Below are 24270 nucleotides of genomic sequence, written 5' to 3'. Positions count from 1 at the left end.
TTGTATATTTTGACATGAGTTTTAATTAACTTCATTATTATTTCTATATATATATATATATATATATATATATATAGGTGGACCATAATTATTAATGTCAACTTTATGAGTATGCAAAGGGAAACGTGGTTTATGTAATAATTAGTGTGTGATTAATTTTTTATTTTCAAATATTCTAAATTCACTTAAAAAAAATATTATTTAGTGATTTTATATTTTTAAAACATTTTTTAAGAATTAATAAATAAAAAGCTTTATATCGAGTTTTATTAATTTTCTTTTAATTTTAATAACCAAATTAAAATAATTTAAGCTTTTTTTTTATTTTTATAATTAATACTTAAGGCCCCACCAAAATAAAAAGGCTAGATGATTAAGGGTAAATTCATAATCATAATTAATTGAATAATCTCTCCCCTCTTAAATATTTATTTATTCATTTTAAAATATATTTTTATAATTAATTATTTTAAAATATATATTAATTAGTTAATTTAAATGATAAAATTAGTGTAAGTGGACCCAAAATTAGCAAATCTGTTTGACTTTGTTTCTTAGCCTAATACTAAATCATCCCTTTTAAAACTAGAGTCAAATGGATTTGGTAATTTGTTTAGTTTTATAATAATTTTCGTAATTAATCCATAATTATTCTATAAATTAATTAACGACTAATTTTTTATTATTATTATTAGGTTTCAAATAATGTATTTAATTATTGATAAATAACAATTTTCCATCCAAATATAAACTCAATTGGTTAAGACATATATTTTCGTTCATGTTTAAATTATATATTTATTATTTATTTATTTACTTACTTTTTGAGTTCGAGCACGACAAAAAATTAATTTGAATTTAATGGAGACATACTCATAACTACTTGTCGAGAAGCCATTGCATTTAAATCAAATCACGGATAGATATTTTAAATATATTTAAATTGATAAATTAGATTAAAATCAACGTGAATATAGTTCAATGGAGTAAAAATTAAAAAAAAAAATATATGCTTGAAATAAATAAAGAGATGAATTTACATAAATGTACCTTTGTCGTTGGAGTTAGAGATGGTGTTGAGGTGAAAGTTTTGAATTTTCATTCAAAGCTGAGTCTGCTATTTACTAAGAGAGAAACAGATTTTGAAGTCTTGAAGTGGGCAATAACGTAATAATGGAGTTCCCCATTTATGTACTTTTTTCAACAATCAACCCACTTTCATCAATTCTTTTTAGGGTTTCGGTTCGGTAAAAAAAAAAAAAATAGACGTAGATCTAAACGTGTAACGCTTGAAATAGATAAAAAGGGTCCGTTTTAGCAAAATAATTAGTTAAGACGTGTGTCTTTAGTGTAGAGATCGAATATCTGGATTCCCGTTTTTTGTAGAATTTAAAAAAAACATATTATAGACGTAACAGCCTAAGCACACCGCTAGCATATATTGTCCGTTTTGACCTGTTATGTATCGTCGTCAGCCTCACGATCTTAAAACACGCTTTATAAGGAATATTTCATTTTCCTTTTCTAACGATGTGTGATCTCACAATAGAGTAAAAGGGTAACGAGTTAGCAACGTTTTGTTAAGCTTATAAATATTATTTTTATCTGCATAGTTTTTAAAACATGATTCAAAACAATTTTGATTTGTCTTTCAATATTTATGTTGGACATAATCGTCCTTCTCTTTAGTCATATTTTAAAAAAAAACACGAGTCATCCCTAAAAATTATTAGCATTTAATAATGACACATTTATAAACCGCATGTATCTATAATTTAACTAATATTTTTTTTTTCTAAAATATTTATAAATTAAAATAAAATAAATATGTAAAAAAATAAAATAAATTGGGTAGCAAAGTACATGGATAAATGAATTTGAAAGTAAAATGAATTAACAATTAATAAAAAAAAATATGAACAGCTAACAACACGATAGAGACAACACAAAGCAACTACCCAATTTTATGTTTTTTTTTTTTTTTTTTTTTTTTTGGGAAAATATATGTTTGTTTGTTATTGTCCCTTCCGGTGTGTTTTTCGATTTTGTTTGTATTATTTTAAAAAAAAATTAACCTTTTTTGATATTTTAATATTTTTTAATTATATTATTAAATATGGGTTTTTCCTTTTTTAAATAATTTTCTCCAATAAGACCTACTTTTTTAAGTTTCAAAATATAGTTTGAATTTTAAAAATATTTATTAAAAAATATTTCTAATTACGAGTAAACCTTTGTGTCTACAAGATCCATAAATCTTTAAAAAAAAAATATATTTAATTTTGTGTCCAAAGACCTTTGAAAATCCCGACTTCTAATACTATAAAATTGAAGGACTTATTAGAAAAGTTTTTTAAAGTTTAGAAACAAAAAAAAGAAAAATGAATCGAGAATGGATAATTGTGAGATCCCAGATTAGTTAGAGAGAAGAATGAAGTAGTCCTTACGTGTAAAATTTTTTCCCTAGTAGACGTATTTTAAAATCATGAGGCTAACAACAATACATAACGAGTCAAAGCAAACAATATCTACTATTGATGGGTTTTGGGTGTTACAAATTGTATAAGAGCCAGGCACCCTACGGTATGCCAACAAAGACGCTGGCCCCGAAGGATGGTGGATTATGAGATCTTACGTTGGTTGGAGAGAAGAACGAAACATTTCTTACAAGAGTGTAGAAATCTCTCCTTAGTAGATGCATTTTAAAAGACGATACGTAACGGACTAAAACAGACAATATCTACTAGGAGTAAGTTCGAGTTGTTACGGTAAGAGTGACGAGTAATAAGTAACGAGTGTGAACATTTTAAAAGCATATATTATAAACCAACCACCAATTAGGAATGGGTAAGGATTTGAATGAGAAGAAGGCAAAAATGTGCAGACATAGCCGTGCCTAATGCCTACAAACTTTATAACCTAAAGATTCACATTGCAAAATCAATACATATAATAATAATATTAATATTACATTTCAGCCCGCCTGGTCCCAGCCATGGGGTTGGTGAAATTAATTTATATCCCAACCCCCCCTATTCTTCATATTTACACGCAACCCCCTCTCAAATTAAATATTTTCTTTCTATTTTCATATTTATTTTCTCCATTTTTTATTTTACATTCCAATGAAAATTCTGAATTTTCTATTTTTTAATTACTGTACGATTATGGATTGGAAGGGTAAATTCTAATTTAAATTCGTTAAATATTTCATAAATTGACTGTTTGGAATAATAATAATAATGTGTCTTTTATTTATTTTTATTTTCACTACGTGTTTATTTGTACCCCAACTACCCACTTTTGGGTTGAATTGCTTTTTTTTTTCAAAAAATAAAAATAAATAATTTAATCGATTTGAATATAGCTCAGCTAATTAATATTAATTTAATTATGAGATTAGTCGGGGTATTTGAAATATTCTTTTTAAAAAAAACATGAGACCAAAAGCTTTAATAAAAGTATTAAATAGTAAATGGAAAAATGTGACATTATTCTAAGTTGTTGTGTGTCTGAAAACGCAGCGAAAAGGACAATGGAGTGACTGCAATTGTCTGCGCAGTACTTAAGACAAACAACTTTGCTTAGGATTTCTTCAACTTTGTTTTCTTATTTTTCAAGTATTTCATCATTTGTGAAGCTATTTATCAATGTGGGCGGTTAGGTTCGACATGTTTCGAGCTTTTAATTTTGGAATGAGTTGATTTGGTGTTTCGAATTGGATCGATCTATGTTGAGCTTGTTTGCTTGTATTGATGTTTGAGTAATTTGTACATTTTCTCTTTATTTTTCAACTATATTTTTCCGTCTTTTCATTTATAGCATTCATACACGCGGCATCGTGTGTGATATGTTACGTTTTAGGTTAAGTTGTTTTCATTTAAATCATGGGGAAAAGAAAGACGAGAATGGGAAAATGACTAGATTACTACTTGTAGTGAGAGCTGGATTTTTGTAATGTATGAGAAAATTGAATCGGGATCTTATCAATGGATTGCTGATTTTCTAAAGTAGGGGCAGCATATAACATATCAAATCCACCGTTAGCAGATATTGTCCGTTTTGCCACGTTACGTATCGCCATCAACCTCACAGTTTTAAAACACGTATGTCGAGAAAAGGTTTCCACACTGAATATTGTGTTTCCCTCTCCAACTGATATGGGGATTTCACAATCCACCCTTTTTGGGTGCCAGCGTCCTCCTTGGCAGACTCTCAGGTGTCTAACTCTAATACCATTTGTAACAGCTCAAGCACACCACTATTAGATATTATCCGCTTTAGCCCGTTACGCATTGTCATCAGCCTCACGATTTTAAAACGCATCTATTATGAAAAGGGTTTAGCCCTACGCTAACTAGTGTCTCGCACTGTTCAGTGCCTGACACTAATATCATTTGTAGCCCAAGCCCACTGCTAGTCAATATTATTGACTTTGGCCCGCTAGTATCGTCATCAGTCTCACAATTTTAAAATGTGTCTACTAAAGAGAGATTTCACGATAATGGATTCGCTATAGAGAAAAAAAAAATGTTGTGTTGGGTGATTGGAATCCTTTGAAGTCAATCGAACAAGTCGACAATAAGCAGAAGATGCTGAGCAAAGTAGTTGACGTGAAGAGCAGAATGAATCCGAACATCAACTACAAATAAATAAGATTCGAGTCGAAGAACGGGAGAGAACGACAGGTAACGAATGAGGACAAGCAAAAGACTAAAAAAGGCCTAGAGAAGCCTAAAGGCATATTTAAATGGAAAGTGAGTAAAGAAATTATTAAATGATACATTCCGAACACAAGGTAGCACTCTTTTTGTTCATACATCTATAGCCATAAACAGTGATAAGAATTGATCATAAGTGCTTTATTTCAGTCCAAGTTTGAAAATAAGAACGATTAGCTTGATTTGAGCAAACATGAACACTGACTTTAAACCAATCGACCTTATTCATTGATCCAAAGCGTTAAATGCTTAGTTCGTTCGACGACAACGAAACCAACCCCACCATAACCAAACTAGCACATCATTAAAACTACTTTGAAGTCGTTCTTCTGCTTTAAAAGCAATCGGGTCATGGTGGTTTCGGTTTGTCCTCTAATCCAAGAAGGTAAGCTTTGTTTATATCATCTAAAGAATTCAACAAGAGTTTCGAGTTTCTAGACATGTTCTGTAATAGCCCAAGCTTACTACTTACGGGCTTCCCCTCAATGCTTTTAAAACGTGTCTACTAAGGAGAGTCTTCCACACCCTTATAAAGAATGTTTCGTTCTCCTCTCATCGATGTGGGATCTCATAATAACAGTTGGGAGTCCGAACAGCTTCAAACCGAAACAAATTTCAGTGAAGCTTTATCGAAAAAGAGCTTCCAAATCATGTAATGAACATAACTAAGAATCAGATATCTCAAGAGTGTTCACATCAGAGAAGAGATATAAGCAGTAAAGTCTTTAAGTTTCTATCAGGAAAATTGATAAAACTCGATAAACTGAACCGAACACAGAGACAAACCAGTTCGAATAAGCAAAGAAATCAGGCGAATCCTCCTAATTCATGTCGGTCTCGAGTTAATTGTACAGAACGTAACAAAACTGATGAGTTTGTATGATAACAGAATGTACATAAGCAAAAAGGAAAGAACGCATACCTATCAGGGAAAACCAAGACAACGTCCTCCCAAATATCAGAAGCCTAAAAATGGTGTAACCTGTAAATTTCCAAGTTATAATCATCTTCTGTTGACTACTCTTTCTGGGATTCCTCATTTTTTACGATCTTTCAAGATACTCGGAACGATAAATACAGAATCTACACAAAGCCCGCCTTTCGAATGAGTGCAGTCAATCTGTTTCATGGAAAATCTTATTTCCGTGGCTGATCCCGACTTGTCGACCAAAAATTCGCCTACCTTGTATTCTATCCAACACCCACGCTTACGGTGTCCACTTACATCAATAAACCCGTGCTCGTCTAAACAGAATTCATGCGTTGCTTGCTGTCCATCAGAAGTAGACATTTCAAACCGTACTGGCTTTACGCCCCAACCGTGAGTATGCTCGAAGCTGCATGTACGTCGACCGAGCCGCTTATAGAACCTTCCAAGGTGAAGTCTGAAGGTCAGTGTATAGATATCAGCAGGAAATGGGAATTTTACCATCCCATCTACTTCAAACCACCAAATTTGCTGCAGATATGCCACAACATTGAACCTGAAAAGATCGAGCAACATAAGAGTCGTGCTGCTGTTTCGTAAGATCGTAACACTTAGCTGAATAACAACTGACCGAACATGAATTCTAGCTCTCATTGCTCGGATTAAAAAGCTTATCAAGTCTATTTGCATCATGAACTATCTCAAGAACTTCATATAAACATTCATAAATTACCAGAACAAGAACCATAGCAGCGCCTAAGAGCAAACAAATAATTCAGAAACTTATTCAAAAGACATCTTAAAACAAAACCAAAGCAGAATTTTCCATGTTCATCATAGCCAAAGAACAGACTATACACTATCCCCTTATTGTCCATCAACGGCCAGTTTACGCACGTAAAGACGTTTCGACGAATATTCGTTCTATCCTAACGACTGCCTCGACAAATAAACAAAATAATCAGAAGAAACCAAAGGAGTCCATGAATTCAATATAAGTCACTCACCTTATCTGTTCATAGTTGAATCTTCCATCAAAATGCTAACAAGAACTTTTCATTACTTGAATGGATTGCCTAATTTAAACTCAATTCAAGAACAAAAAGTCTACATACACCAACTAAGAAGCTAAACTCCGTTTGATAACTATTTGGTTTATGAAAATGGCGTGTTTTCTCGTCAATTCTCTACGATGAATCTAAACTCTCTTACGAAAATATTGAAAATCTTTTGAGCAAGCAACTCCTCGTTCCGAAGAAGAGTGCCACCCCTCAAGGCGTTTAGGTGAGCCAAATTCCAAAAACGAAGATAAAGTTCTTAGAAACTAGTATTCAAAACTTGGATAGAACAAGAAAAAATTTGAAAAGTTTGAAGCTAAGAACAATCCAAATCTAACCGAGACTCTTCAGTGGGAATCCAATTCCAGTATCTTCTGTCATCAATTCCAGTAATAGCCATGGCCTTAGCTGATATCGACATGCAAATCCTTCCAGTGATTCTATCCAGCCACACCTCCTGAAAAATGGTTCAAAATTCCATGAACAAACATAGCTTCCTCCACAAATTAGAACTCCCAAATTCACAAAAGAATCAAACATCAAAACCCTAACAAATAAATTTCAACCCAGAAAAGAAATAGCAAAAACGAAACGAAATGCGGCGATAGGGAAGTCGACGAACCACCTTATTTCCACCATCGAATGGAACTGGACGAGATAGCAGAGCATAGATATCCTTTTTGGACAGATTTTGGTACCGTTCGGGGGGCAAAAAATCGAGAAGATCTTGATAATTCGAGGGCAATTTCGATTCCCAAACGGCATCCGATGAAGCGGCGCCGCGAAACGCCCTGTTTAGCCGAGCGAGGTTACAAATCTCCGGCGGAGTAAGGTAAAGAAAAACACAGGCGACACAACTCTCCGGTATGTCGCCGAGGCCAGGACCGATGGTGGAGCCATTGGTCACTTCACTCAAGTTCGAGAGCGAAGCTCCCATCGCCGCCGATTCCGAAATCAAAACCTCAAAATTCAGCAGTTTCTACAGGTCATCGCATCATCATCATCACCGGCACAAAAAACATTCAAGATTGGATTAAAAATAATAACAAAAAACAAAATCAAAACCACGACCCTCGTCCGGCGGTTTCAGGTCCTTGAAATCCGGACACGGATTTCGATGAAAACCCACAAAACAAATACAAATTCGAAAGCGAACTTTTGCCTTTTCCGGACAGGAAAGTGAGGGAAAAGCAAATGGAGGCAAAAGGGTATGGCGAGCTACAAAAAGCAACACAGAAACGAAACCAAACGAAACCAAACGAAACCAAACAAGTCAAATTAGGATAAAGAAACCACCGAATCGAAGAATTTGGAGCTCATCCAAGGGCTCACGCAGATGGGTTCGGTGCGACAAGTGGGCACGGAAATGGGCCGTGAGAAATTCAGAACAGGGCAGGGAAATGGTCGTGGAAGGAGAGGAGTGGTGGGCGGTTGAAATTTACAGCGTTGGGATGAGTTTTGTTTATTTCCTTTTCCCTTTTGGTTTCAGCCATTGGAGAACTTGGAAGCCCCACTGCGACACTAACTACGGATCGTGGAGGACGGGCTTTGAGATCTCTCGCCTCGTTAATGGGTTATCAAGTTCTATGACGTAACGCCGAAGGAGACACCTTTTCTTATTCTACTTTTTTTGGTTTACACATTTTGAGGACGTTATGATTTTGTGATATCAGTAGCATATGGTGGATGTGATATATGATTCAAAAGGGTTTTTTTAAATGTATGTTCGAATATCTAACCACGTGGTTGAACGTATATGTGAGATTACATGTCGGTTTTCAAGGAAAATGAAGCATTTTTTTATAACTGTGTTGAAACCATTTCCTAGCGGGTATGTTTAAAAACCTTGAGGGAATATCTACTGTGGGTTTGGGTCGTTACAAATGGTATTAGAGCTAAATACTGAGCGGTGTACTAGTGAGGACGTTGGGGCCAAAGGGGTGAATTGTGAGATCCTATGTTGGTGGGAGAGGGGAAGCCCGAAAAGGAAAGCCTAAAGAAGACAATATATACTAGCAGTGGGCATGGGCGCGTTACAAATGGTATCAGAGCCAAACACTAAGTAGTGTGCCAGTGAGGCGTTGTGGCCAAGGAGGTGGATTGTGAGATCCTATGTTGGTCGGAGAGGGGAAGCTCGGAAATGAAAGCCTAAAAAAAATAATATATACTAGCGGTGATCTTGGGGGCGATACAAATGGTGTTAGAGCAAGACACTGAACGATGTGCCAACAAGGACGTTGGGGTCAAGGGACTGGATTGTGAGATCTCACGTAGAGAGTAGAACTCATTCTCAATTCACAATTTAAACATAGTTCAATTGATAAGATATTAACTACATCCGATAGAGGCTCACGGGCTATCTTTCTTCATATAAATAGTCATTCACCGTAAATTTAGTCTCTATGTTAGGCCTTCTAACCTAACCGCTTAAATTTTGTATAGTCTAGGGATGATACACCTAATAACGCCTTTAAATACCTTATTCTTATTTCATAAATATATATTTTTTTAAAAATTCTCCTAAAATTTATTATTGAAAAATAGTGATATATTTGAATTTTCGGTATTATTAACCACGTGAATATATTTAAACAAATCAAACAAGACTTTATCAAAATTAATTAAAATAGTGTAAAATGTCGGGTTAATTGATTGATGTGACGATCCAAATTAATCTTTGGCGTCTCATCAAAAATTCACGTGTAATATTATTTCCTTAAAAAATATATTTTTTCAAAAAATTATGGGAAATATATCAACATGATGAGATATTTGTGATGGAAGGCACAATTATTAGCTTATTTTGAAAATAAATTTATGTCTTTAATTTTAAAATTATGATTAAATTGTCTAGAAAATAATATCAATCTCCATTTATTTTTATTTTTTATTTTTGAAGGAGTGAATCTTGAATTATAAAAATTGTGGAAATATTACTAATTTAAAATTTTAAAATGGTTATAGATAAATTGTGAATGAAAATATAATTATATTATTATTATTATTATTATTATTTAGTTTAACCATTTATCTAATTTGTTGTTAAAGAAAGTATATTTGGTTTTGGGTTTTGGGCCTAACAGTGTCGGCCCAAAATGAATGTGGATTACTTCAAGCGGCCCAATTTTATTTTATTTTTTATAATCTCCCAAACAAAAAGGTTATGGCAAATATAAATTATAAAACAAAAATTAAATTTATATTATATATATATATATATATTGGTTATTTTTCTTCATCATTGTGTTTTATTGTTGAACCTTACCTAAATGCATCCATGACGTGGAGAGGCACAAAAGAAAGTTGGAAGTTGATCGAGAATGTTCGGCTATGGTAAAAACTTATAAACGGTGGTAGAAAGTGATATTTGGGACCATTTATTTTACCGTAGTAAATATTTCTCTATGGAGGGAAGTCTTTGGCTGCACGTTTGATGTTGATGGCTTCTTGTGCTCGATTTTGTACGTTATGGTCGGTGTGTAGTTGAAAGACTAATAGGCTACATTTTCAATTGTTACGGTGAGACCTCACATCGGTTGAAGAGGGGAACAAAATATTTCTTACAAAGACGTGGAAACCTCTCTCTAATAGACATGTTTTAAAACTTTGAAGGAAAGCTCGAAAGGAAAAATCCAAAGCAGACAACATTTGCTAAACTGGGCAGTGTGTCAATAAGGACGTTGAGTTCCCATGGAGGGTGGATTATGAGATCATGCATTGATTAAAGGGGAGAACGAAACATTTCTTATAAGGGTGTGGTTGAAAATATACATACAATTGGAGAGAAGATGATATGAACCAAGAGACATCAATCATACAATATACTTCAACGAAGATGTGAAGAAAATATTGTTGAAATAATCAAAAGATATTTTAATTCATGCCACGTTGAAGAAGAATGAAGTTTCATGTTATAAATTTGAGTGGATTATAATTTAGAGTAATTTAGAGTTATTGTATTTCATTAATATATTTTAAGACTTTTTAGTTACTTAGTTACAATTACATAATGATTAATTATGATCATTAAATATGAATGTTACGATGCTTTTAATAGTTTCATTTTGAGACTATATAAAGTGATGTATGTTTGTATTTGTAAGTAGACTGAAAAATATAAAAGGAGCATTTGTGCTTTCTTTAACCCATGACTAAATTTATTTGTGGCTAAGTTTATTTGCTATATATAAAAGAGCATTTGTACTTCTTTAGCGAATGGCTAAATTTATTTACAATTCTATGTAGTTTAAGTTGCATGTAGAATCATTCAAGCTCGATATGATCAATCTTGCTTGTGGAGTGATTCGAATCTCAAACAAGTGTTCTTGCATTGAGATATTTGATCAACAAGAATCATTCAAGCTAGACATGATCGATCTTGCTTGTGGAGTGATTCAAATCTCAAACAATGTTCTTGCCTTGAGATATTCGATCAACAAGGTAATCCGAATCTTACTTTCCTTGTAGTGATTTCCATATCAGGAGATCCAACATTGATTGAAAATAAACATGACATCGAAGACATTGGGCCCCAAGTAGACGCGTTTTCGAATTGTGAGGTTGATAATGATACGTAACGAACTAAAGCAGACAATATCTTATGAAACGTAGATATTATTTTTTAAAAGATCGCAAAAGTGGAAGGTAACGTCACAATAACGAAAGCTCTCCAGAAAAGGTAACAAAAAAAGGTATCACGAGAAAAGACATATAATGCGAACTTGTATTGTACGAAAACTACACGATATTTGTTAGATGTTACGGATCGGCTCGCGTGCCCGGAGCATCTTTTCATTAATAAGGCATTTGTGTGGGAGCAAATTAAAATTTAATACATGAATTAATGTATAAAAAAAATTAAAAATTTCAAATGCAAAAATAAAAATATTTTTTTATTAATTTAGACAAAAATATATTTAAATTCAAAACAACGATAAAGTCACACAAAGAGTTGACCAAAGAAGAAATAAGAAAGAGAGTGGAAAAAAACGATGTGTGTAATGGCAAAGGCGTTTTACCAAACCAAACAGCCACTCACAAACCCTATTCAACTTTCTCTCTTCTCAATCCTGTGGGTTTCATCTTGTTTCCAAATTTCCACCAACGCCGCTGCCTCTCAAAACCATGGGCGGTTTTCTGTCAACCCAATACCGCTATCCGCTCTCCCAAAACCGGCTGCCCCTTCTTCTATCTATATACCCTGTCTTTCACTTTCTCTCACTCGCACGATCCCATGAACCCACTGTTCTTCTCTCTCTCTCTAGAATAAGATTCTTCTGGTTTTGAGGGATTTCTGTTTCTGGGTTTGGTTCTATTTCTGGAATTTGTAACGGCGAATCGGAGGAATTTGGGTGTGGTTTTAATGGAAAGCGATAGTTTAGGAAGCGACGGTGGAGGCGGTGGCGGCGGCGGAGGAGGGATGTTTTCCGGGCTGAATTCGGCAATGTTGGGATTGGATTTACCTCTTCATCCACACCCCACGAATCCCCCGAATTCTCACCAATTACATCACGCTTCAATGGTGTCTTACGCCCCACAAAAGCCGCAACTCCAACAACAACCGCCGCCTACCGCCGTGAGATACCCTTACCCTGCGAAGCCCAAGCCGCAGCAGTCGAATCTCAGCGATGATGAGGAGCAGGGGTTCGCGGTGGAGGACGGCAACAGCGATGGAAAGAAGAAGATCTCCCCATGGCAGAGGATGAAATGGACGGACATGATGGTCCGGCTGTTAATCACGGCGGTGTTTTACATCGGCGATGAAGGTGGAACGGAGCAAGCGGACCACGCCGGCAAGAAAAAACCAGTGGGACTGCTGCAGAAGAAGGGGAAATGGAAATCGGTTTCCAGAGCGATGATGGAGAAGGGATTTTACGTTTCGCCACAGCAATGCGAAGACAAATTCAACGATTTAAACAAGAGATATAAACGAGTTAACGACATTTTGGGGAAGGGAACCGCTTGCAGAGTCGTCGAGAATCAAACGCTATTGGATTCGATGGAATTAACACCAAAAACGAAGGAAGAAGTTCGAAAATTACTCAATTCTAAACATCTATTCTTCAGAGAAATGTGCGCTTACCACAACACTTGCCGTCACAGCACTGGCAACAACGGCGGAGGAGGCGCCCATCCTTCTCCGGACACTGCAGCAGAACCACCCTCCCACCTTCAACAACACCAACACCAACAACAACAACAACAACAACGATGCTTCCACGCGACGGAGAGCGCCGCTGCCGCGGCGACAGTAGGAGCGGACGGAGATGACGAAGATGAGGACGACGAAGAAGAGGAATCGGAGGAAGATGAGGATGACGAGGAGGAGGAAATTGAAGGAACTTCGAGAGGTCACGAAGAGGAGGATGAGACGGAATCGAGGAAGCGAGCGAGGAAAGGGGGGATTGCAGTGGCGGCGATGCAGCAATTGAATGCAGAGGTGATCGGAGTTCTGCAGGACGGGGGGAGGAGTCCGTGGGAGAAGAAGCAGTGGATGAAGAGCCGGTTGATTCAGCTTGAAGAGCAACAGGTGAACTACCAATCGCAGGCGTTCGAGCTGGAGAAGCAGCGGCTGAAATGGCTGAAGTTCAGGAGCAAGAAGGAGAGGGATATGGAGAGGGCGAAGCTGGAGAACGAGAAGAGAAGGCTGGAGACGGAGAGGATGGTGCTAATGGTGAAGCAGAAGGAGTTGGATTGGATGGATATGCACCATTATCAGCAGCAGCAGCATTCCTCCAATAAGCGAGGCGATCCATCGTCGATTACAGGTTGAAGACGATGAAGAAAGGGGATTAGGGTTAGGGCTTCAAAATCAGGGGATGTAAATTTACTAATTTTAGAACAAACTGTATAATCAATCACCCTTAGTTTTGTTCTCATGATTTATTTTTTAATAATTTATTTTGCTTTCAATATTATTTAAAAATATGAATTATTTAACTATCCATTTCTCGCGTTTGGTGGTCTGGAGACTTCGGCTCGAGTGAGTGCAAAAGCTTATATGCATTCACAGACCATTCACAGACCAAGCAGACAGCCGAGTTCGCATCTATAGGTCTCAGTTATAGGCACCTCTTAGCTACACCCAAATGATCTGAGTTTTTAATAATTTATAAATGTCCGAGCTAAACCTATTGATAGCCGAGGTGAAATTTTAGCTTCCGACTCTCGATTAAGTATACGAGCCTCTTTAAACAAAACTTATAGAATATGAAATAAAATATTTTATTCTTTTTTTATTTTTATTTAAATCAACAAAATTCCTCCGCTATTTTCGGTATTATTAATGGTTATCGGCCCATCTTGCCCGCCTAAGCCCAAAGAGAAACAAAATTTTGAATCTATTGGGCTCAAATCCAGCTGTCCAGCCCGATTAAAATAACTTTTTAAATATTTTAATTTTGTAATAATTTACAAGTTTTTTTTTAATTATTGTTATATTCCAATTATTAGTCAGATAATTGTGTAATTATGTTGAGGTTAATATATTGAAATAGTCTTAATTAAATTTCACCAAAAGGTATTAAATTTAATTCATTATGCATACCAAATATTTTTAATTTTAAGTTTATTTTGTCATTTCTGCTTTTTAGCTTTCATGTTTACTTTCTCTATTTTCTTTTTTTTTTTTCTTTTTTAATGAAATTTATTCATGCTGGTTAAAAAAAATCATTAAAACCCGCAATTATTTTATATGCTTTAAAACTTTTTAAATTATACATTTTTTTTATATTAAAAAAGAAATTTCAATTTTGAAGGTATTTTATTGATTAATAAATTTATGCCATATTGACGTAATTGTCCATAAACGGAAGAGTATCGACAATTTCCAAGGCTAAAGAAGGGTATTTCTGGAAATAGAAAAAGGCTAACGATCGTCACAGACCTCAATTACAAGGGCCCCACCATGTGGGAACGCGATTGAAATTTATCAGTAGTTAACGGAACCGTAAGAAGCCGTGACGACATACTCGTCAAAACTTGACGGCAGGGTTAGTTCCGTCAAATCATTTTCGTCTGAATTTGAAAACGCCCTCAAACGTTTCGCTCTCCTCCTCTAACGCCGTCGTTCGTTCCCGCTGGAGCTTGAACTCTAACCCTAACGTCCTCTAATGGCTTCCTGTGACGATGACTTCTCTCTCCTCAGCGACGATCACCACCACCACAACCACCATCAATCCACCACCAACCACCATCATGTTCCAAATCCTCAGCATATCCATCAATCCTACGTTCCTCACCGCTTCACGCCTCGATCGTCTTCTGTCCACCCACCGCCGCCTCCGCCACCTTCCGCTCAAGCGGCTCAGCCGATTCTCGCGCCGTCCGGCAGTCCGAAGAAGATCGGCGGGCGGATAGATAAGGAGGAGGAGGACGACGATGGGGAGGATTATGGCGATGCTACTTTCTGCTCCAGTTCATTTGATAACGGAGATCAGAATCGGATTGGTGTTGGTGTTGATGTTGATGTGCGAGTTGAGAAGAGGAAGGATCAGTCGGATGAGCTTGGGGAGGAAGGAGGTTCTTATAGTTACAAAAGAGCGAAGCCTTCGTCCAGTGGGGGAGAATACAGGAAGGATCGAGAGGAGTGGAGCGATGCGGCTATCTCGTGCCTTCTGGATGCGTATACGGAGAAATTTACGCAGCTGAATAGGGGGAATTTGAGAGGGAGGGATTGGGAGGAAGTGGCTGCAACTGTGAGTGAACGGTGCGAGAAGCAGAGCAAGAGCGTAGAGCAGTGTAAGAACAAAGTAGACAACTTAAAGAAGAGGTACAAGCTGGAGAGGCAAAGGATGAGTGACGGTGGCATTTCGATCAGCCACTGGCCTTGGTTTAAGCAGATGGAGCAAATTGTTGGAAATTCTTTGACGATGAAGGTTGTGTCTGACGAAGATCGAAGTGTCGGCTCATCGGCGACTACTCCGAGGATATCAAAGAGGTTCTACTCCTTCCCGCCTCTTTCTTCCCGTTGTATAGCATTCTACGACTATGATTTGGAGAACAAAACATGTTTTGAAATAATATGTTCTCTATGTTTTTTTTCTTTTGGATTCTGCTGATCATTAGTTCTTGATGTTTAGTTTAATCTTCTATTTGCATATCAACTCTGCAAGAGACACAAGCTCTTTACATATTTTTGCTGTTGGGGATTGTTCTAACCGCCAATCCCACCGCTAGCCGATCTTGTCCTTTTTGGGCTTTTCTTTTTGAGCTTCTCCTTAGAGTTTTTAAAATAGGTCTGCTAGGGAAAGGTTTCCACGCCCTTATAAACAATGCTCGTTCATCTCCTCAACTGATGTGGTTGTAATTACGAATATATCTGCTCTTCTTTCATCCTCGGGACCCTGTACTTACTGGTCATGGCTCTGGGAGTGAAAGGAGCAGTTTGAAATTTTAAGTGCATTTCTTTGAAAACAGTGCTCTGGGAGTTCTTTACATATTTTTGCTGTTGGGGATTGTTCTAACCGTCCAAGCTCACCGCCGGTACATATTGTCCTTTTTGGACTTTTCCTTTAGAGCGTCCTCTCAAGTTTTTAAAAATAGGTCTGTTAGGGAGATGTTTCCACACCCTTATAAAGAATGCTCATTCATCTCCTCGTGGTTGTAATTACGAGTATATCTGCTATTCTTTCATCCTCGGGATCCTGTATTTACTGGTCATGGCTCTGGGAGTGAAAGGAGCAGTTTGAAATTTCAAGTGCATTTCTTTGAAAACAGTGCTCAGATCATACTGGATCAAGATCGTTCAAGAATTGCAGCAAATGTTTAGAATTTTTAACTTGTCCGAAAACATTAATAGCAGCAAAGACACTTTCATATGTCTAGTGATGGCTTTTTCTCGAAAAATCGATTTATACGGTATCTCTAGAACTTCCATCTGTTGTTTAATCTCTTCGGTTTTATTGGTCATGTGTTTGCAGTTTGCAGGTGTGTTGATGAACTCATAATTTGTTGTTCGGCCTGGCTATTGTAATGTAGGTTTATGATGTGAAAATGAAACTGGTTAGTCTTGCTTTTGGAAGCAGATTTCAGTTTCATTTGCTTGACATATTTTCACCCAATAGTGTATTTTATCGTGTTCTAAGCTGAGTGAAGTCTGGAGTCACTTGGTTTAAATGAACATATAAGAAACAAATATCTGGATATGCCTAATGAACTGCTAACAATAAGTTGGTTTTTCAATTTTCTCTTGAGTTTGATTCTTATAATTTCATGTTTCTAGCTTCCTCCAAACGGAGGACATTTTGTGTTAGTTATGTTCATGAGGTTAACAACTAATTAGTTGTTGTTTTCGCAATCCACCTCGCAGGTACGTTATTCCCGCACCCAATACTACTGGGCACATGAATAATCTAAAACCCAAATCAGTTTCCAGTCCAAGGTGGCGAAGAGTTGTCTTTAAAATAAGTGGTACAGCTCTTACAGGGACTGGTCCTAACAACATCGACCCGAAGGTTATTAGAATTTTCTTGTTAGCTTCTTAGGAGTTATAACATTATATCATTAGGATGGATAGTTGCAAGCATCAAGTTTGTTTCTCTGATGATTAGGTTACAATGGCAATTGCTAGAGAAGTTGTAATAGCTTGTCGTCTGGGTGTGGAGGTACTGATTATTGCGTTTAACCACTTTTTGTTGCATCTTTCCATTTATTCACGTCGAGTATATTGTTTATTATAATATTACAGGTGGCAATCGTTGTTGGAGGTCGTAACGTCTTTTGTGGAGATTCTTGGGTGACTGCAACAGGTTTAGATAGATGTACAGCATACCAAATTGGGTACGTTTTCACTCACCACCTTGGCGATACTAAATCTTCTTTCCCATTACTTAATAGGCTGTTTTGATATTTTACATTGATTTGTTCATATTGTACCTCTCCTAAACAAGATAACATATAGGTACTAAAATCAGTGTTTTATGTGACATTTTGGAAAATTTAGAGGTTTGTTATCTAGAATATGAAGCAAGAGGCTTTTCCACAAATGCTAGTGATATGGGAAGTGTAATTTTTACCGGAATAAGATATCTCTTATTTCACTACTGTTCACCAGTATAACCCTATCTTTAAAGGGAGAGAAAATAGGTTAAATAAAGTAAAAACCCGAGCGGTGACAAAAGAAAAAAAAAACAAAAAACAAAGAAGGAATCGACAATAAAGGAGATACACAATTACAAAGATGGAAAGATATTTGAGAAATTCTTCTGTTTTCAACATTCCCTTCAAACTGGATTGTATATGTTCATTAGATCCAGCTCGGGCTCTAGGACGTATCGGATATGAAGATCAAGTCAGTTTTGCCATTTCGCAAGGTTCACATTGAAAAACCAGAGAACTTTTACTAAAAGTATCTGGAAAAATTCTTCTCAAATACATATATTGGGATGGCCTAAATGTTGGTGCATTGCCAATCGTAGGATAAAAGTTCCTTTACTTGAGGCTAAATCCTACTATAGGATAAAAATTATCTTTAGAACTTTTATTGAAAAAAAGATTTATCCTACTGTCATAATTATCTTTAGAAGAAGAAGAAGAAGAGAAAAAAAAAAAGGATTTAGTAACGGCTAACTTCTTTACTTGAGGCTTGGGGATATTCAGGATATAGTGAACCCAAATATTCTTTAGCATTGCCAATCGTCTTCCCCAAATCCAAATCTTGAAAAATACACCCATGTGAGTAGAAGGTTGTAATGCATTTTTTTCGTAATTGCTAGTTTGCTTATTGAAAGAAGATTGCATTTAAGGTTAGGAACATGCAGAACATTTTCTAAGATAAGATCTTTAGAGATAAAAACATTCAAGTTCCTAATCCTTTTGAATAAGTGTCACAAAAATTTCACATCCTTTTGAATAAGTTCCTAATCCTCTTGAATAGGATCTCCGATTCTCTGTTGCAACTTTTACCACTATATCCTTGAATTCTAAAGTTTCTAAAGCTTGAAAGTTGTCACACTAGGTCTATTGATGTTAAAGTTGTACGAAGATGTTGGAACATATCATATGTTCTTTGTTGGCTGGATAAGTGCTGCTAGTGGTAGCTTAAGAAATGCTATGCCATTTAATTTAGGATAGGTTTATGTATATCCTGACCTTAATTTGTTGGTAAAACCTACTCGATAAACATCACATCGTGTTACTATGTGCATGACTGATGTTGACGTGTTGAATACCATTTATACAGTATGATGGCTACTGTGATGAATTCAATACTTCTCCAGTCAGCAATAGAGAATATGGGAGTCCAGACTCGTGTCCAATCTGCATTTATGCTTCATGAGGTTGCTGAACCATACAGTAGGCAACGTGCTATAAGGCATCTTGAGAAAGGCAGAGTAGTTATATTTGGTGGCATTGGCACTGGCACTGGCAATCCCCTATTTTCCACTGATACAGCTGCAGCTCTTCGAGCTTCTGAGAGTATATTACCCTCTGCCTACCATCCTCTCTTTTAGCTTTGTTGTTGCAGCATCATATGCTAATCTTTAGGATTTTGAATGCTTACGTAGTTTTACTTGCCTTTCTCTCTTAGTTCATGCCGAGGCAGTTCTTAAAGGTACCAATGCTGATGGGGTGTATGACTGCAGTTCGCAAGACAACAATTTTACATTCAAGCACATCTCTTTCAGAGAGTTGGCCTCAAGAGGTGCCACAAGCATGGACGTGACTGCATTAACTTTCTGCGAAGAGAACAACATTCCCGGTACGTTTTCTTGTTTATATATTATTAATTTAGTATTCAGGGAAAATCTTTTCAACTAATGCATTCAATTCTAGTTTATTTTACGATACCAATTCCATACAGCGACAGGCAGAAAATTCTGGTTTGATCTCATAACACTAAATACAAGTTTGGACGTTTTTTTATCCATGAGGTAGAGCAAGTACTAGAAACTAGATTATAACACGATACTGGTCGAATCCTCCTTCAATGCTTAGGAGTTCAGTTTTTTCCTGTTTATTGCGTTGCTGTTTAAGAATCAGATAAAATCCAACCCAATTTTATTTTTACAGTCGTCGTCTTTAATCTTCTCGAGCCTGAAAATATCTCAAAAGCATTGTGCGGAGACCAAGTGGGTACACTGATTGATCAAAACGGAAGAATTAGCTAGTGTCCGTGATTCTTAAATTTTTAGTATTAGGTATGTCGTGTCGAGTCCGTAGAGTGTTCGGTTGGCTCGTTTAAGAAATGGTAGCTGCCCTCTCAGCTTCTGGGGTCGTCTTTCCTGGCTAGGATTTGGAGTGTTTGCTATGTTACTTGCTTAGTAACTCAGTGTGAAAGTAGAGTAGATTCTGATTACTAATCTGAAGATCTGATTCTTGGTGTGGTGCCAAAATTTCTTCTGCATTTGTATCTATATTTGTATGTATACTATTATTGGTTCAGTGGAAGGGTAAGCTAAGAAAATGGATGGGGATGGCAGATTTGAAGTGTATTGGTATGTAAACTTGTCATGTAATGTATGTGAAGTGTTTGTAAGTTGAACGTTTTCAATGTATGATTCAAACACAGCCTTTTGCTGTTTTTCATAATGTATAAAATACCAAGTGTGTTGCAGAAGTGTGCTGTTACAAAAATATTTCTTTTATTTTTTCTCATCCCTACTCTCCATAGTAAGATCAGGGTCGTTATGTAATCTCTTAATGATATAATACATTTGCATTAACGAATCTTGTCTTTTGTAGCCATTGCTTCCATAGTTGTGGAATCTTTGCTTGTGTAGCATCATGTTCATCGTGTCGACATCAAAAACTGGTGTAAGAAGCTAGCGAGTTAATTTTCTACATCGTCCTAAGGTTTAACCTTAGTATATGATATTTTTTTAAAGCTTATTTCCACGAATCAAAATATACTAAACTTATGTTAATCTTATTAATAAATTGTTGCTATGTTCTTTAAGTTATTGTTTTATTAACATATTTTGTGTGGGTGGGTGAGTGAATTAAATGGTTAAAGAGACAAAAATAGTAAATTGGAGTATTTTCTAAGCTTAGAGTTATTGCATATTTAAAGTCAAATAAATATTAACAAATGAACCAAAATAATTTAAAAGAAAGCCCAATTTTTAAGGCTATATTTATTTTTGGTTTAAATTCATAACAAAATTTTTTTTTAAAAAATAATCAAACATGTTTCTCACAAGCGGGAACGTCTAACTCCCCATCTCATGTAATAACAACTCAAGTTCATCACCGGTAGATATTGTTTGTTTTGACTCATTACGTATCGGAGTCAACCTCACGATTTTAAAACGCGTCTACTAAGAAGAAGTTTTCACACCCTTTAAAAAATGTTTCGTTTTCTCTCCAACCAACGTGGGATCTGTGACATCTCACAATCCACCTCTTTGCAAGCTAGTATTCTCGCTGGCGCACTGACTGGTCCTCCACCTCATTGAAAGCTAGTTCACACCCTTTAAGAAATGTTTCGTTTTCTCTCGAACCAACGTGGGAACTGTGACAACTCACAATCCACCTCTTTGAAAGCTAGTATTCTCACTGGCACACTGACCGGTCCTGACTTAAAATGGATTACAAAAGAATTACAAAAAATCCAATATATATGATTTTGATTGCACTCCCAAACTTATGGGAAGAAAACCAAATTAATTAGGTTAATAACAGGTTAGGGGAAGATCAACAAATCTTTCCCACTGCAGCTTGGATCAAACATACGTTAATCAAAGTTTTACAATAAACACAAAAGCATACATTCTAATAAATACCACAAATTTGCATGAGAAAATGCATACACACCATTAATTTAAACTAAGCATATCATCTTAATCAACAATCCACCTGAAAATTCTAGCTACACCATACCATCTTCTGTGGTTCCAAGGGAAGGCGAAAGCGAATTACGTGATTCGTCGTAATCTTCTCCGAGCGGGGATTGCTCGACCCTGATATCTTCGATCATCTTTGCCACTTCTACCATCGTCGGTCTCTTCTCAGGCTGAGGAAGAACGCAAGCCAACCCAACATGAAGCATTGACACAAGCTCCTCCTCAATGTTCTTGTACCGTAATAGCTCGGGATCAAACACCTCAGCCGTCCACTCTTCTTTCACCACGGATCGAACCCAATTCGGGAGATCTACTGCTTGCTCTTGCTCGTCGTTTCGTGAGTTCAAAGGCGATGGGTAAAGCGATGGTGCACGTCCGGTCAAGACTTCTAGCATCAAGACACCAAAGCTATAGACATCTGCCTTTTGAGAGAGTCGTTTTGTCTCGTCCTGTTCCGGGGCCTTGTAGCCTCCCAACCTAGCAATGGCGTGGACAGGATTGAGGAGGAGAGACAACCCAAAATCAGAAATGCAAGCAACTCCATTTTTGTCAAGAAGAACGTTAGAAGACTTGACATTGCCATGGGGGATCTTTGAAGCACTGTATTCTCCATGGATTCTTGCTAGACCACGAGCAGCACCCAAAAGCAAACTGATTCTCGTCGTCCAATCCAATGGAATCCTTCCTGGACCTCGATTACCTGATTCAATCAGCAAAAACAACAACAAAACCAGAAAAATCAGCAAAAATTTTCATTGGGGAATTTCATCGAACAGTTTGTAAGCATGCTCAAAAGCTTCAACAGAACCAACCATGGAGAAGAGAATGCAAGCTTCCATTAGGAAGATAATCGTAAACCAGAAGCTTTTCTTCTTTAGCATAGTAAAAAGCTCTCAATCTAACGATATTTTGATGTTTCAGCTTTCCAATCACATCCATGTACTGTTCAAAATCCTTCCTCGGACATGGATTTGCATCCTTCAATCTCTTCACCGCCACTGTACAACCGTCGTCGAGTACCGCCCTGTATACCGTCCCCAAGCTTCCTTTTCCGAGCATCTCCGCCGAAGCTCTCAGCAAATCTTCAAGCTCGAATTGCTTCTTCCAATCGAAGAACACCAGTTTGCTTCTATCTGTAGCGTTAGTACTGTCACTGTCGCCACCGCCATTGGCGTAGACTCTTTTCTCGCTTCCGTAGCTACTTCCGCTCTTTCTTCTCTTCCCATTGTCGCTTCCCGCCATGGAACTCGAGCTCCGGTCACGAGCGCAGTAATACGCGACGACGAAGGAGATAATCACGAGCAACGCAACGCAGTTTGCGATCACAATCGCAACAATCGCGCCAGGGCTGAGCCCTTTTCGCGATTCCTTAATGTTCGGACTGATATTAGGGTTTTTCGGTATTGAGATTGGATTTGATGGTACCGTTCTGCCGGAATCCGACGCCGGCGGTGAACTAGTAACTGAACAGATCGGTAAAGGACTCGATCCACAGACCCCTTCGTTACCAGCGAAACTCTCCTCGCCGAATTTCTTCACCATCCCGTCAGGTAACCGTCCGTACAGTTCATTGTTGGTTAAATTAACTTCAGTAAGATTCACAAGCGAAACAGAGAGATCGGGAACCGTACCGGAGAGGACATTATTCTGCAAACGGAGAGTAAGAAGTCGAGACAATTTCGAGAGATCCTCAGGAATTCCGCCGCGAATGTTGTTATCAGACAAATCCAGTCGGAGAAGTCGTCTAAGAGACGAGAATCCCGGCGGAATCTCGCCGGAGAAGTCATTGCCAGAGAGATACAACAGCTTGAGATTCGTACAGTTCACAATCGGCGAAATGGTTCCGTTCAAACGGTTGTCATGGAGGTCGAGTACACGGAGCTGATCGAGCGGCGCTAAAGACTCAATGGGGCCACGCAAGTTCATAGAAGGAAGAGAAAGAGCGATAACGCGGCCATTAACAGAGCACTGAACTCCCCGCCATGAAGAACCACAAGCATCAGAACCAGTCCAGTTTCCGAGGAGGCCGCCATGGGAATCAGCTTGAAGACGAAAGCGAATCAGAGCAGAAGTATCATCTAAACAGAGAGAAGGTGAAATCAAAAGGGTAATGCAGAGAAGAAAAGCTATGGCGGAACTGAAAATCTTCACCTCCATCTTCTCCTTCACCATCATCGTCACCATCGAAGGATTTGGGGCCTGAAATGGGTTTGTAGAAAGAATTGAAGGAACCCAAATGGAAAAAAAGCAGAGGAATATCGTGTTGATTTGTCTCTGTCTGAGGAAGAAGAAGAAGGTTACAGAGACAGAGAAACAGAATCTGTTTGATCCGCCAATCAATTCACAAACAGAGAAAGGGAAATGGGGGAATGATTAAAGAATGTGTTTGAGAATTGATTAATTAAGAACAGAGATTATGATCATAAAAAAATTAAGGGGCTGATTGAAACTGAGAGAGGGAATGATTTTAAAATTTTATTTTCTTCCCAAGAAGGAGGAAGAAGAAGAAGAGTTGTTTGAATCATTGCTGTCTTCCACTCCTCACGTAATGAAATGAGTGAAGAATGGGAATTTGTTTCCTTTTTTTCTTTTTCTTTTCAATTTTTTAAATTAATTTATTCCACCTCGTTCATCCAAACTTCGAATTACAAAATGAGGCATGAACTGATACACGGACGCTGAGAAGTTCGATAGAGTTTTTCTTTCAAATACATGGACGCTGACACGATCAGACTGACACTCCGAGACGACCCTCCTGTGTTGTCGCAGGTCAAGATAGA

General features: G+C 37.1%; 4 protein-coding genes across 5 annotated transcripts; 2 read left to right on the top strand and 2 right to left on the bottom strand.

Annotated features, from left to right (window-relative positions):
- Positions 1 to 5455: 5455 nt before the first annotated feature.
- Positions 5456 to 8301, bottom strand: LOC111441140 (F-box protein PP2-A15-like). 2 transcript variants are annotated; one of them, XM_023078080.1, is made up of 3 exons: positions 7330 to 8301; positions 7046 to 7164; positions 5456 to 6205 (listed from the first exon to the last, which is right to left on the bottom strand). In XM_023078080.1, exons 1-3 carry the CDS (start codon positions 7642 to 7644, stop codon positions 5758 to 5760), a joined length of 882 nt encoding a protein of 293 aa, XP_022933848.1. In that variant the 5' UTR covers positions 7645 to 8301; the 3' UTR covers positions 5456 to 5757. The 2 variants fall into 2 exon arrangements, with proteins under 2 accessions (XP_022933848.1, XP_022933858.1); XM_023078090.1 differs by having other exon boundaries at positions 7333 to 8295.
- A 3365-nt stretch (positions 8302 to 11666) lies between these two features.
- LOC111441130 lies at positions 11667 to 13621 on the top strand. The gene has a single exon (XM_023078068.1). It carries the CDS (start codon positions 12070 to 12072, stop codon positions 13477 to 13479), a length of 1410 nt encoding a protein of 469 aa, XP_022933836.1. The 5' UTR covers positions 11667 to 12069; the 3' UTR covers positions 13480 to 13621.
- A 1145-nt stretch (positions 13622 to 14766) lies between these two features.
- Positions 14767 to 20265, top strand: LOC111441124. Its single transcript, XM_023078056.1, has 7 exons — positions 14767 to 15645; positions 17017 to 17161; positions 17258 to 17311; positions 17395 to 17486; positions 18889 to 19124; positions 19237 to 19407; positions 19719 to 20265. The coding sequence occupies exons 1-7, from the start codon at positions 14819 to 14821 to the stop codon at positions 19814 to 19816; spliced, it is 1623 nt and encodes a 540-aa protein (XP_022933824.1). The 5' UTR covers positions 14767 to 14818; the 3' UTR covers positions 19817 to 20265.
- Positions 20266 to 21371: 1106 nt separating this feature from the next.
- Positions 21372 to 24062, bottom strand: LOC111446144 (leucine-rich repeat receptor-like protein kinase PXC1). The gene is made up of 2 exons (XM_023084833.1): positions 22303 to 24062; positions 21372 to 22190 (listed from the first exon to the last, which is right to left on the bottom strand). The coding sequence occupies exons 1-2, from the start codon at positions 23672 to 23674 to the stop codon at positions 21517 to 21519; spliced, it is 2046 nt and encodes a 681-aa protein (XP_022940601.1). The 5' UTR covers positions 23675 to 24062; the 3' UTR covers positions 21372 to 21516.
- Positions 24063 to 24270: the final 208 nt, after the last annotated feature.

Source organism: Cucurbita moschata, unplaced genomic scaffold (genome assembly GCF_002738365.1).
Source record: "Cucurbita moschata cultivar Rifu unplaced genomic scaffold, Cmos_1.0 Cmo_Scf00001, whole genome shotgun sequence".
In the NCBI taxonomy this organism is placed as follows: domain Eukaryota; kingdom Viridiplantae; phylum Streptophyta; class Magnoliopsida; order Cucurbitales; family Cucurbitaceae; genus Cucurbita; species Cucurbita moschata.
Note: the sequence above shows the minus strand (reverse complement) of the source record. Positions and strands in the feature narration are given on the sequence as shown.

Coding starts and splice junctions, on each gene's coding strand:
- LOC111446144 (XM_023084833.1), bottom strand. CDS start 23,674: ATGGTGACGATGATGGTGAAGGAGAAGATGGAGGTGAAGATTTTCAGT. Junction 22,191..22,302: donor CTTGCATTCTCTTCTCCATG/GTTGGTTCTGTT, acceptor TGATTGAATCAG/GTAATCGAGGTCCAGGAAGG.
- LOC111441140 (XM_023078080.1), bottom strand. CDS start 7,644: ATGGGAGCTTCGCTCTCGAACTTGAGTGAAGTGACCAATGGCTCCACC. Junction 7,165..7,329: donor TCGATGGTGGAAATAAGGTG/GTTCGTCGACTT, acceptor ACCATTTTTCAG/GAGGTGTGGCTGGATAGAAT. Junction 6,206..7,045: donor ATTCCCACTGAAGAGTCTCG/GTTAGATTTGGA, acceptor CGATCTTTTCAG/GTTCAATGTTGTGGCATATC.
- LOC111441124 (XM_023078056.1), top strand. CDS start 14,819: ATGGCTTCCTGTGACGATGACTTCTCTCTCCTCAGCGACGATCACCAC. Junction 19,125..19,236: donor AGCTCTTCGAGCTTCTGAGA/GTATATTACCCT, acceptor TTTCTCTCTTAG/TTCATGCCGAGGCAGTTCTT. Junction 19,408..19,718: donor CGAAGAGAACAACATTCCCG/GTACGTTTTCTT, acceptor TTATTTTTACAG/TCGTCGTCTTTAATCTTCTC.
- LOC111441130 (XM_023078068.1), top strand. CDS start 12,070: ATGGAAAGCGATAGTTTAGGAAGCGACGGTGGAGGCGGTGGCGGCGGC.